Here is a 17,734-nt window from a genome sequence, read left to right on the forward strand (position 1 = left end):
TGCGGAAAGAAAGAGAAGAAGGGGAGGAAGAGTGAAAGGAGATTGGATATATATCTGTGTGAAGAGACAGGGTGTGTGATTGGACAGATGGCCATATGAATGTGAAAAAGAGAGAAAGAAATAGTGGGTTGGCCTGCATGCCACAGTTTAGCCATCAGTGACATGTACCACTGAATTCGTGGCACATTTCCACTGTCCAGAGCTGGATGGCTGGCCACTCCTCATACTCCTTAGAACTCCTAGCATGGAAGACCCCACCCTTCCAGCACTAAGATTGTTTCTTAAAGGGGAAATAGTCTGCTTTCACGATGCAGACCTGAAAAGGGCTGTTAATAATTTTGGTTTCTCCCCTCAAATTTAGGTTGTTCCAAAGTGACGTGTATCAGCTTAACCCGCGAAGCTTCCATCAAATTGTCTCCTTTGCATGGGAAACAGATTTCTATCCGTTACTTGGACATGAGTGACTGTTTTGTCCTTGAAGACGAAGGACTGCACACGATTGCTGCCCACTGCACTCAGTTGACACACCTCTACTTGCGCCGCTGCATCCGCATCACTGACGAAGGCCTTCGTTACCTGATGATTTACTGCACGTCCATCAGGGAGCTAAGTGTGAGCGACTGCCGCTTTGTCAGTGATTTTGGTATGCGTGAGATTGCCAAGCTGGAGTCCCGCCTGCGGTACCTCAGCATTGCCCACTGTGCCCGCATCACCGATGTGGGCATCCGTTACATCACCAAGTATTGCAGCAAATTGCGCTACCTCAATGCACGGGGCTGTGAGGGCATCACGGACCATGGTGTGGAGTACCTTGCCAAAAATTGCACAAAACTCAAGTCACTCGACATTGGGAAATGCCCCTTGGTCTCCAACATTGGCTTGGAGTTCCTGGCGCTGAACTGCTTCAACTTAAAACGTCTGAGCCTAAAGTCCTGCGAGAGCATCACTGGACATGGCCTACAGATTGTAGCAGCCAACTGCTTTGACTTGCAGATGCTGAACGTCCAGGACTGTGAGATCTCAGTGGAAGCTCTGCGGTTTGTTAAACGCCACTGCAAGCGCTGTATTATAGAGCACACCAACCCTGCCTTTTTCTGAACTGACACCTCACACATGTCGATGTAGGCAAAATATTCAAAATGTATGGAAATACACACAAATATTCTGTATACAGCAACCGTGCCTTCTTTTGTGCCTGGGTAAGGAACATCAAGTGTAATGTCAACCAAACTGACTCCTAAAGGCATCTCCTGATGGTCTTCCTCAACTATCCAGAACTCTAGAATGGTGTTCTTTCTAGCTATTAAGATGCCATTGAAAACACCACGGTGGTGTGTATGTAGAATTCATTAAAGCAGAAGGTCCCAGTTCTTCCTTTGTTTCAAATATCATGAGTCCTGATCCAGCTAAAGTAAATTGTATCCAAATCCCAAAGAAAGCAATGGGAGAAGTTAGTTGGGGCCAGTTGCGTTGCTTTCCACAACAATTAGTCTCGGCTTCCTTTAGCTGAATTAGAACCATAACATCTCAGACCGTACCGTCATTGGAGAGGCTGTCCAAGTTCACTTGTTCTTTTTTTGTTGTTCATTTGTTAAAGTTCAGAAAAGAATGGTGCCACAGCAGAAGTGCAATATGTCCAACAACTTTGGTTTACAATGTACAGTATTGTAATTATGCAAGTGATAGCAAATTTGCCTACATTTTAATGTGGCTCTCGTTGCTAAACAATACTCTCCATGTCCCTGGGGAATTCTGTGAAGATCTTTCCTCTCCGAGTGGAAAGCATTGTAAGCCACTCACCTTTAATTCAGACCCTGGCCAGGTTTTCCATCACTTGGAAGGAGCGTACATTTAAACTTAATCTACTGCAGTCTTTTTTTTTTCCTCAGTTGCTTTTACATGATCCAGTTCTTGGAACATTCTATTCTAAGGACTCCTTTCCTCCTCCACAGTTCATCTGAGAGGATGTGAGTTTTCCATCAGCCTCTAAGAAGCTGTTGGGCTGCATTTCAAAGCTCTCCTTCACAATAGAGGAATGACTCAATTTATAATAGCTGGGATAGTGATGTTGGCAAAAAGCAAATTTCAAAATCCTTGTTGCAGCAATACCTTTATGAGCTAACCGAAAAGACACAGAAAGTGTGCTCAGGCCTGAAGAAGTGTTTCAGGATGAGATGGAGGAGAATTACAGCAGACAATGACTGTCGCTGATAATGTGAAGATGGCTCTCTGTTGCCCACCAGCCAAGGAGCCTGTGAGCACGGACTGGATGCAATGCAGTTTAGAGTTCACTATGGGGACTCACATTGTCTAAGATGGACTAAGATTAATAAATTTCCAGTTTCCATTGAGTCTATGAGTTATCTAAATGAAATCTAAACCCACAGTTGGCACAGTATAGGGACCATAGATATCGTCCGGTATCATATGATGGGACCCATTATTTTGTCTGAAAGATCCCTCCTACATTACATCCTGAAATAACATGTAGAAAACAAAGACTTAAAATCTAGCCTCCCTCTCTTTTCCTTTTCCTCCCCCAACTCATTTTTAACATCATGACCAATGAAGAGGTGGTACTATTGAGCACTTACATGCTTTTATTCTTGTATATCATATGTGCCTTTTTCTTATTGCTGTTGTTGACCTATGAAGGTATTGCTTCACTATGGATTTTAGAAACTGTTTATAATGATTGTTCATAATCTTAGCTTTCAATTTCACCTTGATCTCCCCTCAACATATCACAGTTTGCTAGCAATGTGTCATGGATCTCTGGGTTCAGGGAGGCCCACTGTAACCACTGAGACACACTCCCCTGGTTGTGCTGGTGTGGGTGAAACCAAAGGGAACACGTCCTTATGGGTGAAGGAAATCTATCTGCCCGGTACACTCCCACCACGATAGTCCACCTGAGTAAGTGCTTCCAGAGAATTCATAGTAATCCACGAGGTTAAGTTCTTTAACTCTTATACCAATCCTGTAAGGTAGAAATTTCACTATACTGTACCCACAAAACACACAGGCTCCAGGTAGAGATGGTCAAGGCAAGGTCTGGTTTTAAGTACCACAAACCACCTTGATCTGTATGAAGGAATTTTATATTTTATTTAAACATGCCGAAAAGGTCAGAAAGAGCAGAACATTTTCAGAACCAGTCTCAACAGTTGCAAAAACAGTCAAAAATATTTTGGAGCAAATAATCAAATAAAAGCTTGAGGCAGAAGCAATATGGAGCAAACAAGAGAAAATAAAGCTGGTTAAACTATTCTAGTACTTACACCCTAGCATAGTTTCAGCATAGTCTCAGAGCATGCATGAAGTGTAGTCCTTGTAGCAGGGCAACAAATGAGCATAGTGTCTCTCCTGAGAGGGAACTAAGCCAGCTAAAGTAACTCCTATTCCCATTTTTATACTTAAAGCTTCAACTTCTGGACCCTTCTAGAGGGTTTTCCAATCAAGCATCTAGTTCTTTTGAACATTCACAAAGATGAGAGTAATTTATGCCCCCTCCCCTTACTCAGATGAAAACCATCTTCCCAATTAGCTTAGTACCAGGGAACACACCAACATGTCCTTGAAGATTGTTCTCACTCCAATGAGCTGCAGTTGTTTCTCCTTTTCAATTACTGGTGGACACTATCCCCCTCTCACTCAGCCAGCTCATTCCAGGCACTGACTGCAAAGCCTGAACTTTCCAGAAGAGCTCCAGAATCCATTGTGATGATCGCCCTCATGGCCCCTGCTTGTTTCCCCAAACAAAGAGCTCACAAAGTACCTCAGCTCGCCCTTTGATACGCTGCCATCAGTTGATCTTTTTATCAACTTAGATGAAGGTCCATCAAGTACTGATGTTTCAACAGAACAAGTTTATTAATTACAGATGGTTTCTGGAATAATTCATAAGCACATTCTTCAAGATTCATCAATCATCAATATTAACCTTGTATATTAATTATCACAGGTTACACTCTAACTAATTACTCCTCAGACCCCCAAACTATCCTTCTCTCTGATTCTAGACTCAGACTCTTCTCTCCAGCTCCGCCTCTTCAGCAGCCCCTTTGGCTCTGCCTCACAACCACATTACCATACAACTTATGAATAATGCATAACTTACAATGCGTAACTTAGGGCAGTGTTCCCCAACGTTTTTACTAGTGTGGACCGGGGAAGTCTCTGAGAGAGGTGGGGCGGCCCTTCGCACTTGCCCTCGTTGATGTACGTGCGCAGTGGTTGGGGAGTGTGCGTGCCATAGGTGCGTGTGCATTCCCTCACTGCTTCACGCATGCACAGGAGTGCCTGCACACCCACACGCCCACCCCACTCCTGCGCGGGGGCGCATGCTTGAAGGGGTGAGGGAGTGTCTTGGCGGCCCGGTCGGGCTCAAGCCAGGGACCAGCAATGGGCCACGGACCGGTCGTTGATGACCTCCGACTTAGGGTGGATGCCACGTCTATGATCCTTCAATTTCCCTATCTCATTATGCCCTGTGTGTTTCCATTTAATTCACTGAGTGGCCATCTTGTATGGTGCCACTGAAGGACGACTGAAGGAATAAAAGTTGGGGAACCTATCCTGTTCCAAATTGTATTGGACTATAAATCCCAGCCTTCTTCACAATTTTTTGTGAAAACCTAGGGCTTTGGGGAACTGGAGTTCAATATCATTTGGACAGCCACACACTATACATCTTGCTTCAACGTGGTCTGATCTATGAACTTGCCTGGTCTTCTAGCACTGCTACCTGCTTCTAGGTTTAGTGTCCTAGAAGGTAAAGTACATGAAGGCCCAAGAAGCAGAATTTATCTTGAAGTATCAAAGGTGTATCATTGTACTGGCCCCCCAAATATTAAATATGCAACATGTAAGAAGAGTAAGAGGGTGAATATGGTGTCAGTTGTCATTCAAAAGTCATTTGTCCAAAATGGCAAGGTAGGTCCTTGCTAGGTTTAATATAACCCCATTCTACATATAAGCATATTCTCACAGCATGTTCACTATGTTATGTCAACTGTAGTTCTCATATAATTTCAAAAACCAGATAAGAGGCTAAAGAAATTACAAAGGGTGAAATCCTTTTGGCACAGCTCCACGTCTGCAGTGGGAATGGAAGCTGCCTCAGCAAATCACTGTTGAATGAAAGGTTTCCTTCATCAATTCTGGGGGGTACATGACTGTATCACATTGTGTACAAGTTGTGTGTACATGAAATTGCTGAAAGAAGATTTTTATCAGTGTTATTTGCTGCTGTTGATGATGTCATTTCCATTGTGGTCCTAGAGTGGTCCATTGGTCCAGATAGGTGGGGTACAAATCAAACAAACAAACAAACAAACAAACAAACAAACAAACAAACAAACAAACAAATAAATAAATAAATAAATAAATAAATAAATAAATAAATAAATAAATAAATAAATAAATAAATTGTGCACACAGAGTTGAACAACAGGATTTCAGCCAAACTGAGATGGGATGGGGGGAACTAAGGTCAATAAATACAAATGGTGTGTTTTTTAACTTTTCTAATAAGGTAGTATGAAGTATTATGTTTTGAGGAGGTTTAAAAAAAGTTTAAACCTCTAGAACATGTGTCATGAAGAAATGTGATGAAATATGACATGGTCCTTAAAAAAGACTTCCTTAGCTTTCACTGGATCACACTTGCAACTATTTCAGCCCCACTCCCCATCCCCACCCCACTTTTGCTCCTCTCTGTGCAGCATCTGTCTTTCAGATGCTTCACTACTATTTCCTATCCATGCAGGAGGTTTCCACTACCTTCCTAAATCTAGAGATATCTCTTTGGGAGGGAAGAATGCCAGGACAGGATCAGCCAACATGTAGTCACAATCTTTGAGTCAGATATTTCTATTCTCACAAATGTTTGCAATCTTGTCAAATTTGGAGTGGAAAGGATATTTCTATTTTTCAGTTGCTGCAGTGCTCTAAGACAGTGATATTATTGTAGCAATTTCTCTCTCTCTCTCTCTGTCTCTCTCTCTCTCTCTCTCTCTCTCTCTCTCTCTCTCTCTCTCTCTCTCTCTCTCTTAGTATAACATGCATGGCATTATGTGTGCTCACAAGCATCACAACTTGGGGGAAATTATTTTTTGTACTATGGTTTCCAGAATCCCCTTGTTGGAACACAACTGTTGGAATCTGGGTTGGTGCAGGGCTTCTGGGAGTTGTCACCCAAAAAGTAACTTTTCCAAGCCTTTGAGTGAGTAGCAAAACTTTAGTGGAGGCCTTAGGTACCATTGCAGAGACACATCCGATTGTTTTGTAATGTACAGTGTTCAAGGTAGCCAAGCTGTCCTTTTGGAAGACAGAGATATAAGAACTTTCCAAAAGTCTGGAGTTTAATGAAACAACGTAGAAGCCAGTCGCTGAAATCCTGTTCCATGCATTGTGCCAGGTAAAGCTAACAATGCTGCAGGGATTTTTCAAACATAAAAACTTTGCAATTCTCTCCCCTTGCTTGAATGTCCCAGGAATCCCCTCCATTATTGAGAAGCTATTAGGAGTTAATGGGGGTGGCGGCGGCTGTAATACCTGAAAATTGCTGCCATTTCCACCACCACCACCACCATCTTGCAGCTCACAGTGGTTTTCCAGAGATGGATAGGAGCCTCAGGAACTTTGGGAGAAAATTGGATTTTTTCCCCCTGCAAAAGCACTGAGGCTGATGACATCATTAACCATACATGGTATTTACGGAACAGAATTTCATCCAATGTATTGTGTTAAACAGAGAAACATTCAAAATAGTTGAGTCATCATACATTTAGAAAAACACAATTTTTCTACTTATTTTGGCGCAGAGGTTGATCTCCTATTTCACTGAGACAAGGAAGCAGCAAATATCCACATTCTGAATAGCATAACTGGGACCATCGATATCCTGTCATATTATTAAAGGATTTTACTGGAACACTTTCTTTCCTGTTAAGTTTCAATAACAAAGTCCATGATATTTTCTTATGGAAATAACAGGCATTGTTTTTCAATAGGATATTTCTTGTACTGTTAAAAAATTCCAACAACTTCAACTCGTGGGTTCTGCTTCTTTGTCTGAAGTCAAGACATATTTCCCAGTAAAGCAATTAACTTTTGAGGTCATAGCACAGAGAAACAGAAATTCTAGATGCTCTACACTTATTTCAAGAAAAGGGACTGGAATGACAGGAAACTTACCATTTTTTTGTTACTGATGTCAAGGGCAATACCCTCTACAGACACACATTAATTAAATATTCTGCTCTAACCATCTCATATGGACATGGGGTTTCCAATCTACTATCTGAGTAGAGTTTGAGATTTTTACCCTGATGACTATAATCCCTTATAGGTCACTTTCCAGATTATGCAGGAGTAGAAACTTGAAACACTTTCCTGTGACTGCCTATTGCACTGGAAGCATTGTGTTTTTTAAGTGAATCAGTCATGTTTGTTCTGAATTAGTGAGGCCTTCCAATATGTAAAAGATCCAGCATACACTATTGACGTGACTATGCTTTAAACGTTCCCACTTAGAAAAGCTGATGAATGTTCTTCTCTTCTACTTTCTTTGCAGTTGAGCATGGTTACTTTTGCTTTTGGCAATACAGTACCTTCTTAATTTATGTCTGACAAGGTAACTGTCATTAGTTTGAGGTCGCACTGTGTATAGGCATCGGCTTAGGGTAATTAGACATCATGGTTTCACCTCCTGTGGTTATTCTGTTTCTGTGATTTAGCTTTCTTCTTTTCCCTTAAAAATTATTTCTTTAACAGGACCTGCTCTCTGTCTCTCTGTCTCTCTGTGGCCTTGGATAGGAATACTCACCATGAGTGAGTCAGGTGGACTCCTTTTGTGTGGCTGACAACTGGTTTATTGATGCATGAGGACTCAGGTGCTGACGACATCTCTTGTAAGCAGGTATGGGAACAGTAACAGCCTGTCTGGTGTTCAGGTTCAAAACCAGTAGCTTTGTTATTTCCTGACAGCTTCATTCATGTGACACTAATATGGACCAAACGTTGGGGGGGGAAACCACCATAATGAATTATTGTAGTAAGGCTCACTTGAAATACTATCCTGTTAGGGTGAAGAATTTTTAAATCCCAGTGTTGAACTGAGTGTGTTAAAGAATATGCTTAATGATCTCCAGCTATCTCAGTGGGACTTATAAGGGATTGTCTGTGACATAATTACTCATATGTAAACTGGGTTCTGTTTTTGAGAAAATACCATGTGTTACAATTATGGTACACAGTCTAGAGTCCCTCAGGTGACAACGCTCTTCTGTTTAGCTAGCATGGGCAGTGATCCAGGAGGACAGGCATTGGAGTCCCAAAATATCTGGAGTGCCTGGCTTTCTATATATGTCTTCCACATCTCCATAAATACAGTCACATATATCTTGTCCATCCTGTGAATGGATTGACACATTGAACATCCTTCAGTGGGTTGAACCAACATAAAGGCCAAGCAGCGATGGGTAGCTTAAAAGCAAGCTATTCCAGGAAACCACAATGTTCTACAAGCTAATATCCTTATTGCATCTCCCCCCCCCTTTTTTTCCCCCCTTCCATTTAGGGAGTGACTATTTAGTGCAGTATTATTGTATCCTGCCAGCTACTCTTTTCATTATCCTTAGCTCACTGTAAGGATAGATTTAGACTTTAGATTTGGACGGTATCCTAAGGGGAAGCTGGTGGTGATATGAACTGGGCCTCCTGAAATCATATGTAAGGTCTCAAAGAAGGTTTAAGTGTGTGTGTTTTTTGTTTTTGTTTTTTTAGCAAGTTGATATCTTGGCTGATTATGCTAAGTAGAAAAGGATAACCCTATTCGGTTCCAAAAGGGCTTTAATGTTTAGATTGGCTTTGACTGTGTGACTCACTATAAAGCCTTAATTTTACTACTACCGAGAAATAAAACAATATATTGGTAAAATAACTTGATTCAGTCTGTTTGTCTATAAAACCAGAGAAACTCCTACAAATACATTTTCTTGAGCTATGATATCTCGATATAATGTTTTGTGTCACCGACTATTTAGTCTAATGCCTTAGAAACAGGGAGAGTGGAAGAGGGGAGTGAAAAGTGACATTGTATGGTGTTCCACATATCAGGGAAAAAGAAAGCTTGTGTGTGACCTGTATGCGGAATTGAAAGCTTTTGAAGCAAAACTAAACATTTTTGTGAAGCAAGTTAGTGAAGGTGACTTTTCAAACTTCTTACACTTCAATGAACTTAAATTTGAGAAGGACGAGAATTTCCAGTTCAATGTTGAAAGACACATCAAAGCACTGAATCTATTGCAGATGGAATTCCAGAACAGATTCACTGATTGCCATAAGCATAGAAAGGAAATAAGAATTTGAAGTAGCACCAGAAGATGCAAGTAACTTTTTTTCAGATGGAATTAATTGATTTGCAAGTCATTGATCATCTCAGGGATGTTTACAAAGAAAATAGTCCGTTAGATTTCTGTTCTGGTCTACCTGGTATATTTATTAACTTAAAGAAATTCACTGCAGGTATGTGCACATTCTTTGGCAAAACAATTCTTTTTCCAAGATGCAAATTGCGAAATACAAGTGTAGATTAAGACTTACAGATGAACATTTGCATGACATTTTAAGGGTGTACTGTCACAAACCTTGACTTGGATATTAATGCCTCAGCCAGCAGAAAACAACCACAAAAATCACACTCAATAGGTAAGCATGTGTACCTAGATAAAAGGATTCCACGGTAAAATATTTTTCCAAAATGGATTGCATTCAAGTTAACATTACTTCATTGACCTCCGAATATTTACTTTTGATCTAAACCAGTAAGTTAATACTTTTGTGACATTTTGATTTAAGATGGGGCCCTCTTTTAGGCATTGGGGACTCTAATGCAGCTCCAATGTCCCAGAAAGTTTGGGACCCTGGCTCATATAGTGGGCCACAGCTTGAATTTTGTCTGCCCTAATTTGAAGAGAAGAAAGTATCAACCCACCCCCCCTATGGATTGCTATACCCATTAATCACTGTAATACAAGGAGGGATCTGGAGGGATCCAGTACTCCAGGACTGAGCCAGTACACCTGCAGCTGATACTTTTGCAAGAAATGAGAAACAGAACTTCTGAAGGAGGACTGCAGCTACATTGTTCACAAATTTGGGCTTGAAAGGCTCCACATACTATAGAACGTGAGGAACGTAAGGGGAGACTAAACATTTATCTCCCTTTTTCAGAGCTGCCACTAGAATCAACCTTAAATATTTAAGAATCTGAATGTAGGGCTACCAACTTCTAAATCTAGGATAAAATATAGTATTATTCCTTTTAAAAATAATATTTTAGGCTATACACCTTAAATAAACCTCAGACTGCAAACTTTAAAAAATTCATGGAACTCAGTAGGACATATATTTGAGTAACAGCACATCAAACTGGGCTACAACTCTAGTATAAATACTGTATAGCAAAATAGATTCTGTCGCTTTCTCTTCCCACTGCAGATATAAAGTGCTGTTAGGCAAGGGTAAAGACTTCAGTGTTCCTAGGTAGGGTAGAGCCAATGCAATAGAGGGCAGGGCTCCTCTGCCTTTAATAACTGCTGAAGAGAAAATTTAAGCAGCAAAATCCCTCTTCTGTACAACTATTAAATGTGGAAGAGCCTGGTCCTGTTTTGTTTATTGCCACCATATTCCTAAATGGGCTTAACTGTTCATGAAGACTGTGTCACCTTCAAATAGATTGTTCTAAAGGGGATATTTCATGGAGGCTACTGCAAAGAAGCAGTTCCCACACACACACAGACACACACACACCTCTTGCAAACTCCACTGTTTGGAGTGTGGATTTCAAAGGTTTAATAACTAGAATTGGATGGAAATGGATAAACGCTGGCGATTTGGACTGTAAATTAACTTCTGGAATTGGTCATACAATAATAGTTTCCTGGTATGGGGAAAAGACTTCCCAAAGCAAACATTCTCTTTGGAGTGAAACAACTTGTCAGCAAAAGATACTCATCTGTCAGTTTCTCAACAATGGTAAAACAAAGTAAGATCTCTTGAGAAATATACATGTCAAATTCTGGGTATAGCTGTTGCAGCTAAAGTGTTACTGGCTTGCAGTTTCTGATAGCCATCTTGGAGAAGTATGAGCCTTTCATTGCCCACAAAGTCTGACTGCCACTGGGCCTGTCCTCTTTGTTTTTTTTTTTTTTAAAAAAACCAACTTGGATAAGCAGTTCTTTCTAAATTAATACATAAGATCCCCAAACTGACAGCGCTGTAAGTTAAGTTTCCTTACATTGTCTCAAGGAGCAGCCCAAAACATACACTTTGTCTATCAGTTTCCTAGCCAATATTTGCAGCTGTGCCTTTAACTATGGTTTGATCTTAAACTATCATATTAAGGGTTACCAAGTCTCATGGAGGCAGTTGATATCTCAGAGGACTGCTATTCTTCTTCAGGTCTCCAGGTACAGCAAGACGTTTCAGGGCAAAGAGCTCCAGAGGAATACAGTATTCCTTCCTGTCACTTCTGGCTTTTTGGCAGGATGTTCAGCCCATGTGCCATTTGGAGCAAAGCATGGAGTGGAACATTGGTGTTGCAGCTCTTGATCTTTCTAAATTTACAGGCCCTAGCAGCAGCTCAAATAAGATGATGAGATAAACAAAATTCCTGTATTTTTTACAGTTGTGTCCAAGAGGAAATAAAATCACATTAAAAGTTAGCTGACCTGCTAAAAATGTTCTCTCCTGCATATCTACTTAAAAGGTAAAGGAACCTGGTCTTCTTTTTCATCTGGTCACAATAAGTGGAACATCTTTTTTTAAAAAGAGAGGGAAAGCCTTCTCCCCCCCCCCAAAAAAAAGAAAACCCTTTCATGTCCCACCTCCACAATGTCTGGTCCTAACATTTCAGGGAATCGGATGCAGCATATCTAATAATCCTAACTAGGATGCAATAGTAATGCTGTAAAATGTTTATTTGTGTAGACCCAACAGCTGCTAGAGGTAGGTGAGATATGAATTATTTCAGCCCTTTGACTGATATTTAAATGTGTGTTAATGAGTGAAACCAGGTAAGAATCCAGAGTGCCTTGAAATCTTTAGCCACTGAGGATTGAATTATAGTTGATCAGAAAACAAGATGGGTACGCCTCTAGCATGTGTTCATTTGGCAGTTTGGCAACAGTTGATTCCACGTTAGTAGGAATTTTAAGGGCTAGTTCCACCTCAAGATATTAAAGGATAAGTCCCTCCCCCCCCCGAAATCAGTAAAATGTTACATCAAAACACCAGTGCTTTTTGTGATTCATTCTAATTGTCCTACCCATATTGTTTTAGAAGATTGTTTCATTCATTTCAATGGGACTTACTCTCAAGCAAGTGTGCCTAATATAGCAGCTATACAATTCTGTACTTGTGTATATAGAATCAAGTCCTAGTTAGTTGTGGGTTTGCTCCCCAAGATATGCTTATAGCATTACAGATTCAGTGTGTCATCATATCAGCAAAATACAGTACAGTATGTGGGAGGTGCTATACATTTGGGATGGGCTGATTCACCTTTATTTATTTATTTAGACTGATACCATAATAAATGCATTGTTTGGGTGAGAAGTAGTTAACTGATGTAAAAAAGGAGTCAGCTTCCCTTACTTGGTGTTGTCTCTTTGTGAATGACATTGAGCACAAGAGGGTATCCTGTAGAGACGGTTTTGACTGCTACCTTTGGTTGTTGTCAACATTCAGGCTGGTCTTTGCTGTGTAAAGCTTGACATCCTTTTTCTTGTTGGCAATGCAGGCACAATGTTGCTCAGCAATATTGGCTATTTTTTGGTTGTTTTTTAATCATGGTTAGAGAAACACAATATCCCACATTCATAAACCAAATATATATTTTAAATAATTGAATCTTCTATTAACACCACTGATGAATGGACTAGGACTCTGGAAAATAGTGTTTGAATCCCTGCTTAGCCATGGAAAGTGACTGGGGAAGTGGAACTGATAAAACTACTCCTTAAATATCTCACTTATCTTGAAAAACCCTGCTAGGGTCACAATAGGTTGGTTCCAATCTGACAGCATACAACAACAACAACAACAACAACAACAACAACAACAACAACAACAACAACAACAACAACAACAACAACAACAACAACAACAGGGATGCTCAAAGATTTCAGTTACTTTGTCTTTGAAAGTAAACTGTTGCAGGTGGAATGTGGAATTTAAAGTATTTCTTTTGAAACTGCTGTCTCCTGAAATAATAGCAAATGCACATGGCTAAAAGTGTGTATGTTTTAAAAAGGCACAAAAATACACCTGTCCACCATAAACACTTAAGTCAATTGGAAAATTCTATAAAAGTGCACAGATTAAAAACATTAATTAAAATGTGTACATTAGGAAAAAATACATAGCAAAATATGCACGTATTTCTATGCAGAAAGCAAGACAACTACAATGGATTGGAAGTAAATGCAGATGAGGTTCAGAGGAACACAACAAGATCAAAAAGACTGAGAGATTATCTATCCCTGTTTCAAAGAATGCACTGTAAAATTTCAACATATATAGCAAGATATACTTTCTGCTGAGTTCACTGTGATCATCCAAGTAAACATTTCCAGTTTGTGATACAACTTATAAAAGGCTATAACAGATTGCTTGCTGCCAAACCTATGTATGTTTACTTAGTAGTTTCAGTATATGCAACAGGACTTACTCTTATGTGTGCACAAATGTTTCAATCTAACCATGGAATTCTATGGTTGCCGGAGACTGTACAATAGGATGTTTAATTTCAAAACATAGGAAAAAATAGGATCTGATCTCACAGTTCTTCTCCCTGGCTTTGTGGAAACTTTTGCAGCTCTTGTCCCTGGCAGAGAGGGCAGAAATTCATGCCAACCTTAAGTCTGGAAAAAAATAATTTCCTTCACATTGCTTGCAATAGGAGGGTTTCTTTTGTTTGTTTGTTTGGTTTGGTTTTGAGAAACACATATATCCATACCCTTCCTCTCTTCCAACCTGGTTGGATTATGCTGGTGGGATTTACAATCTGTTTGAGGTTTCAGTGGCAGAACGATGAAACCAAGAGGGAGGATTTTACTCTTTGTCATTTTGGAAAAAATGTCTAGCAATTTTGGGAGTTGTTAAACTTTGAATTAATGGATGTTCTTTAGCACTATTCTGGCAGGAGAATGATGGAAGTGATGACAGGGGCAGGGCTAGCCTAATATCTTCTCCTCTCATGTTTCCTCAATGCAGACTATCAAATCCCTGAACATGTTTGGGTCACAGAATTCATGTCATCATGATATTTCAAAAGAATGAAAATTAAGTTAATGTCAGTTTAAACTGAAATAAACAAAAATGGAAGATAATTGAACTGGGGGGGGTAGAGAAGTAACTCATTGTGGCCTTCCAAAATATAATTGAGACAGATTTGCAATAATCTTTGCCATGAAATAAAGACAACATAAAAGAACAAGATAGATTCATTTTCAATAATAATTTTACCAGTTTTTTTAGGTTTTACAAAATCAGCTATGAATAATTTCAGCTCTACGCAGTATCTTCATACCTTCAGCACAGTAAGTGAAACAATATGGCATAAACTGCCAAAAACTTGCTCCTTCCAATATTATCTTTTCTTTGCCACTAGAACAATTTTGCATCTTCCATTGGTCTGAGCACTGTATATGATGCATAAAAACAGGCAAGAGAATAAAGATTTGGGAGGAGAAGGAGATTTCTTCTTTGGTGTAAAATGTTATCTCTTTTCCTCAAATAAGACAATTCAGAGCAAACATGATAACACCATGTGGTTAAAGGAGAATGGCCAGAATGCTGCCAAATACAATGCACAGTGGTCCTCTGGGTGCACAGTTCAAACTTTCTGGAGTTTGTGCAAAGAGGTATCCAACACCTCTTCCAGAAGGAGAACACCTACTATATCAAACAGGTGATAACTTGTGTGACTGCAAGCCAAGATATCCTGTGGAACAATGGCAGTGGAGCATTTTGCTTCACTAAAGTGCAAGGTCATGTGTGCCCTACATCAGTAGTTCCCAGCCTTGGGTACCCTGATGTTCTTGGAGTGCAATTCCCAGAAGCTGTCACCATTAGCTGTGCTGGCAAGGGTTTCTGCGAGTTGCAGTCCAAGAATGTCTGATGATCCAAGGTGGGAACCACTGCCCTACATAATTGTTACTGGCTATTGCTTGCAGCAGTATTACAGACTGAGATTCAGTAATTTGCATTCAGATATTTTAAATGAACATCACAATGGCCTCCACATTAGGAAGCATCTTAAGACATTTTTAAGTTTTAAAGAAAATGTTCCATATTTGGAGTGAATTGCCATAATATATTTGTTAAGGCCAGAGCTTGAGAATATTACTTTTTAAACTATAGCTCCCAGAATCATCCAGTCAGCATAGTGAATGTGGTTGAAGGCTCCTTGGATCTGTAGCCCAAAAAGTAAGTTGGACACACTCTGGTTAAAGCCACTTCCTTCTTCGACAAATACAATCTGAATTTAGATTTAGTAATTTTTAAGTTGCCAGTTCAGAATCTACTCAGCTCACATTCAAGATACGTCTTTGATCTTAAAGACTAGAACACGCTGTGGAGTACTTGCCCAGCAATGTATAGGCCTTCCAGATTTTACCAGAAAGACACATGTATCATTGTGTGCTTGTCTGAATCAAGCCATAAAAGCCAAGTTCTTAAATCAGTTCAAAGCTAGATACCTTGCAGCCTGATCCTATTGATTTCAGTCTTCAGTTTTAGGTAGCACAATAATTTTGGTATCTAGAAACAAATGCTAAGTTATTTAGGCATCTGTTTCCTAAATTATCATGCATAACCTTGTTTGTCCTCTTCCAGACTCATAACAAGATGTAGTTCTTAAAATGTGAAGGATATCTCAGAAAAGTGCAGATATAGTTAAAGTACTTTACTGATGCAGAAACTCTATATAGAATTTTTTGTAGTCAAAGGAAAAATAAATATTTTTCTGCAGAGATAACCCATCTTTAGGGAATGCTTCTTAATAAAAAAGGACTGATCCCAAATCATGTAAATGTGTTAAACTACCGTATTTTTCGCACCATAAGATGCACTTTTTTCCCACAAAACAGGGGGGTGGAAAGTCTGTGCGTCTTATGGAGCGAAGAAAACAGATTATATTTGCCTGTTTTCTTCTCCTAAAAAATTGGTGCGTCTTATGGAAAGGTGCGTCTTATGGAGCGAAAAATACGGAAAAATACTTAACAGAAAAGATATAGAAAAAGAAATAACAGGGGTAAAGTCAGGACATATTTGTTCAGTGTAATAGACTTTAATTAAGTTAATTGACAAACTAAATAAAATGTTATTCTCGTGAAAGTGAGAAATGAATAATTCTAGCTAAATGCTTGTGCATTTCCTGCATTTTGCAATGGAGAATTCCTCTCTCCTTTTTCATTCATATGACTAAAGTTCTGCAAATTTGGCCAATAGTACATATATTTTTAATAAATAGGTATGACCATAGTCTCACCATCTAGATGACACAGGAATAAAACTTTCATATTAATGGAAAAGGTATTCAGTACCTTCATTTTTTTGCCTTTCAGGACAGGTCTTCTATGAACTTTTAATTTCATTCCACTTTAGATATATCCAGTGCATAAGCTCCTCTCATGCAACTTCTAAATTATTTGTATGTTTTTCCAAACACAAAAATGAAAGGCATATCTATATCCAAATAGAAGTACAATATTAGATGAACATGCTCAGTTTGCTTAAAGCAGGCCATCTAATTAATCTTATTTAACGTCTGGAAAATTAGGGATGGCTTAGAACTTTGAAAATACACTTAAATCTATCAAAAATAGTTGTAATTTAAAATATTTGTCTCCACATTATTAAAGCTATAGGTAAATTATATATTTTATAAATGTCAAGTACAAATAGATAAAAAGTGGTAAATCATGGTATAAAAAGAAAGAGACCTTTTTTGAGAAAATGTATTTGCAATTCAACTGATCATATAAAAGCATAAATTAAAAAAAGATTCATATATTGTATGTGCTATGTTTTCACCATTCATTGCAATTACATTCCAGAATACTGTAAGAGAGTTCAGGGCACATCATCCTTGTGCATGTAAGCACAGAGGATCTATCATTTACACAGAAGTCACTCGCATAACAACCTCCCCAGAGCTGTTGTCATCTGATGAATCCTCTTGAGGTCTCATTCGACTGAAGAGATGTAACAAAACATAACCACATTGAAATCTTGGTGATGTTAACTGTGTTGGATGAACTAAATTTCTGCTTCTAAATGCATTTAGTGGTAACCACAAAGTCCTAGCTGTTGAGGATTCTCCTTGGTTGCTCTCTTCTAGGTCTGTAGCTTTGTCATAGTTTAGTACATCCCAGTGCAGATTGACAGCCCTCCAACGCTTAAATACTCTGCAAACTGATGCACCTTCATGTACAATAAGTCCTGAAATTAAAAGGAAACAAATTATTCAAGTCCTTTATAGCAGTCTTGTTTGTAAATAAATACCACTGATATTGAATTGCTGGCTAGCACCACAGCACAGTTAATCCTTAAGTATCAATTTACAGGTTATTGTGTCCCACTTATATCAGTATATTAAACTGATTCATATTCAACTATCTTATGTTAAATGGCTTATTAATCATACCATTAAAAAGAAAAT

General features: G+C 39.2%; 2 protein-coding genes across 2 annotated transcripts in view; one reads left to right on the forward strand and one right to left on the reverse strand.

Annotated features, from left to right (window-relative positions):
- FBXL7 (F-box and leucine rich repeat protein 7) overlaps positions 1–8,947 on the forward strand; it is a 171,807-nt gene extending 162,860 nt beyond the window's left edge. The window contains exon 4 of the mRNA XM_020781287.3: positions 362–8,947. Within this exon, the coding sequence (XP_020636946.1) occupies positions 362–1,098 (737 nt within the window). The 3' untranslated portion in view covers positions 1,099–8,947. The remainder of the gene's footprint in view (positions 1–361) is intronic.
- A 3,882-nt stretch (positions 8,948–12,829) lies between these two features.
- MARCHF11 (membrane associated ring-CH-type finger 11) overlaps positions 12,830–17,734 on the reverse strand; it is a 39,924-nt gene continuing 35,019 nt past the window's right edge. Inside the window, exon 4 of the mRNA XM_072998505.2 lies at positions 12,830–17,514. Within this exon, the coding sequence (XP_072854606.2) occupies positions 17,192–17,514 (323 nt within the window). The 3' untranslated portion in view covers positions 12,830–17,191. The remainder of the gene's footprint in view (positions 17,515–17,734) is intronic.

The sequence above is a fragment of the Pogona vitticeps genome, chromosome 4 (genome assembly GCF_051106095.1).
Source record: "Pogona vitticeps strain Pit_001003342236 chromosome 4, PviZW2.1, whole genome shotgun sequence".
NCBI classification, from domain to species: domain Eukaryota; kingdom Metazoa; phylum Chordata; class Lepidosauria; order Squamata; family Agamidae; genus Pogona; species Pogona vitticeps.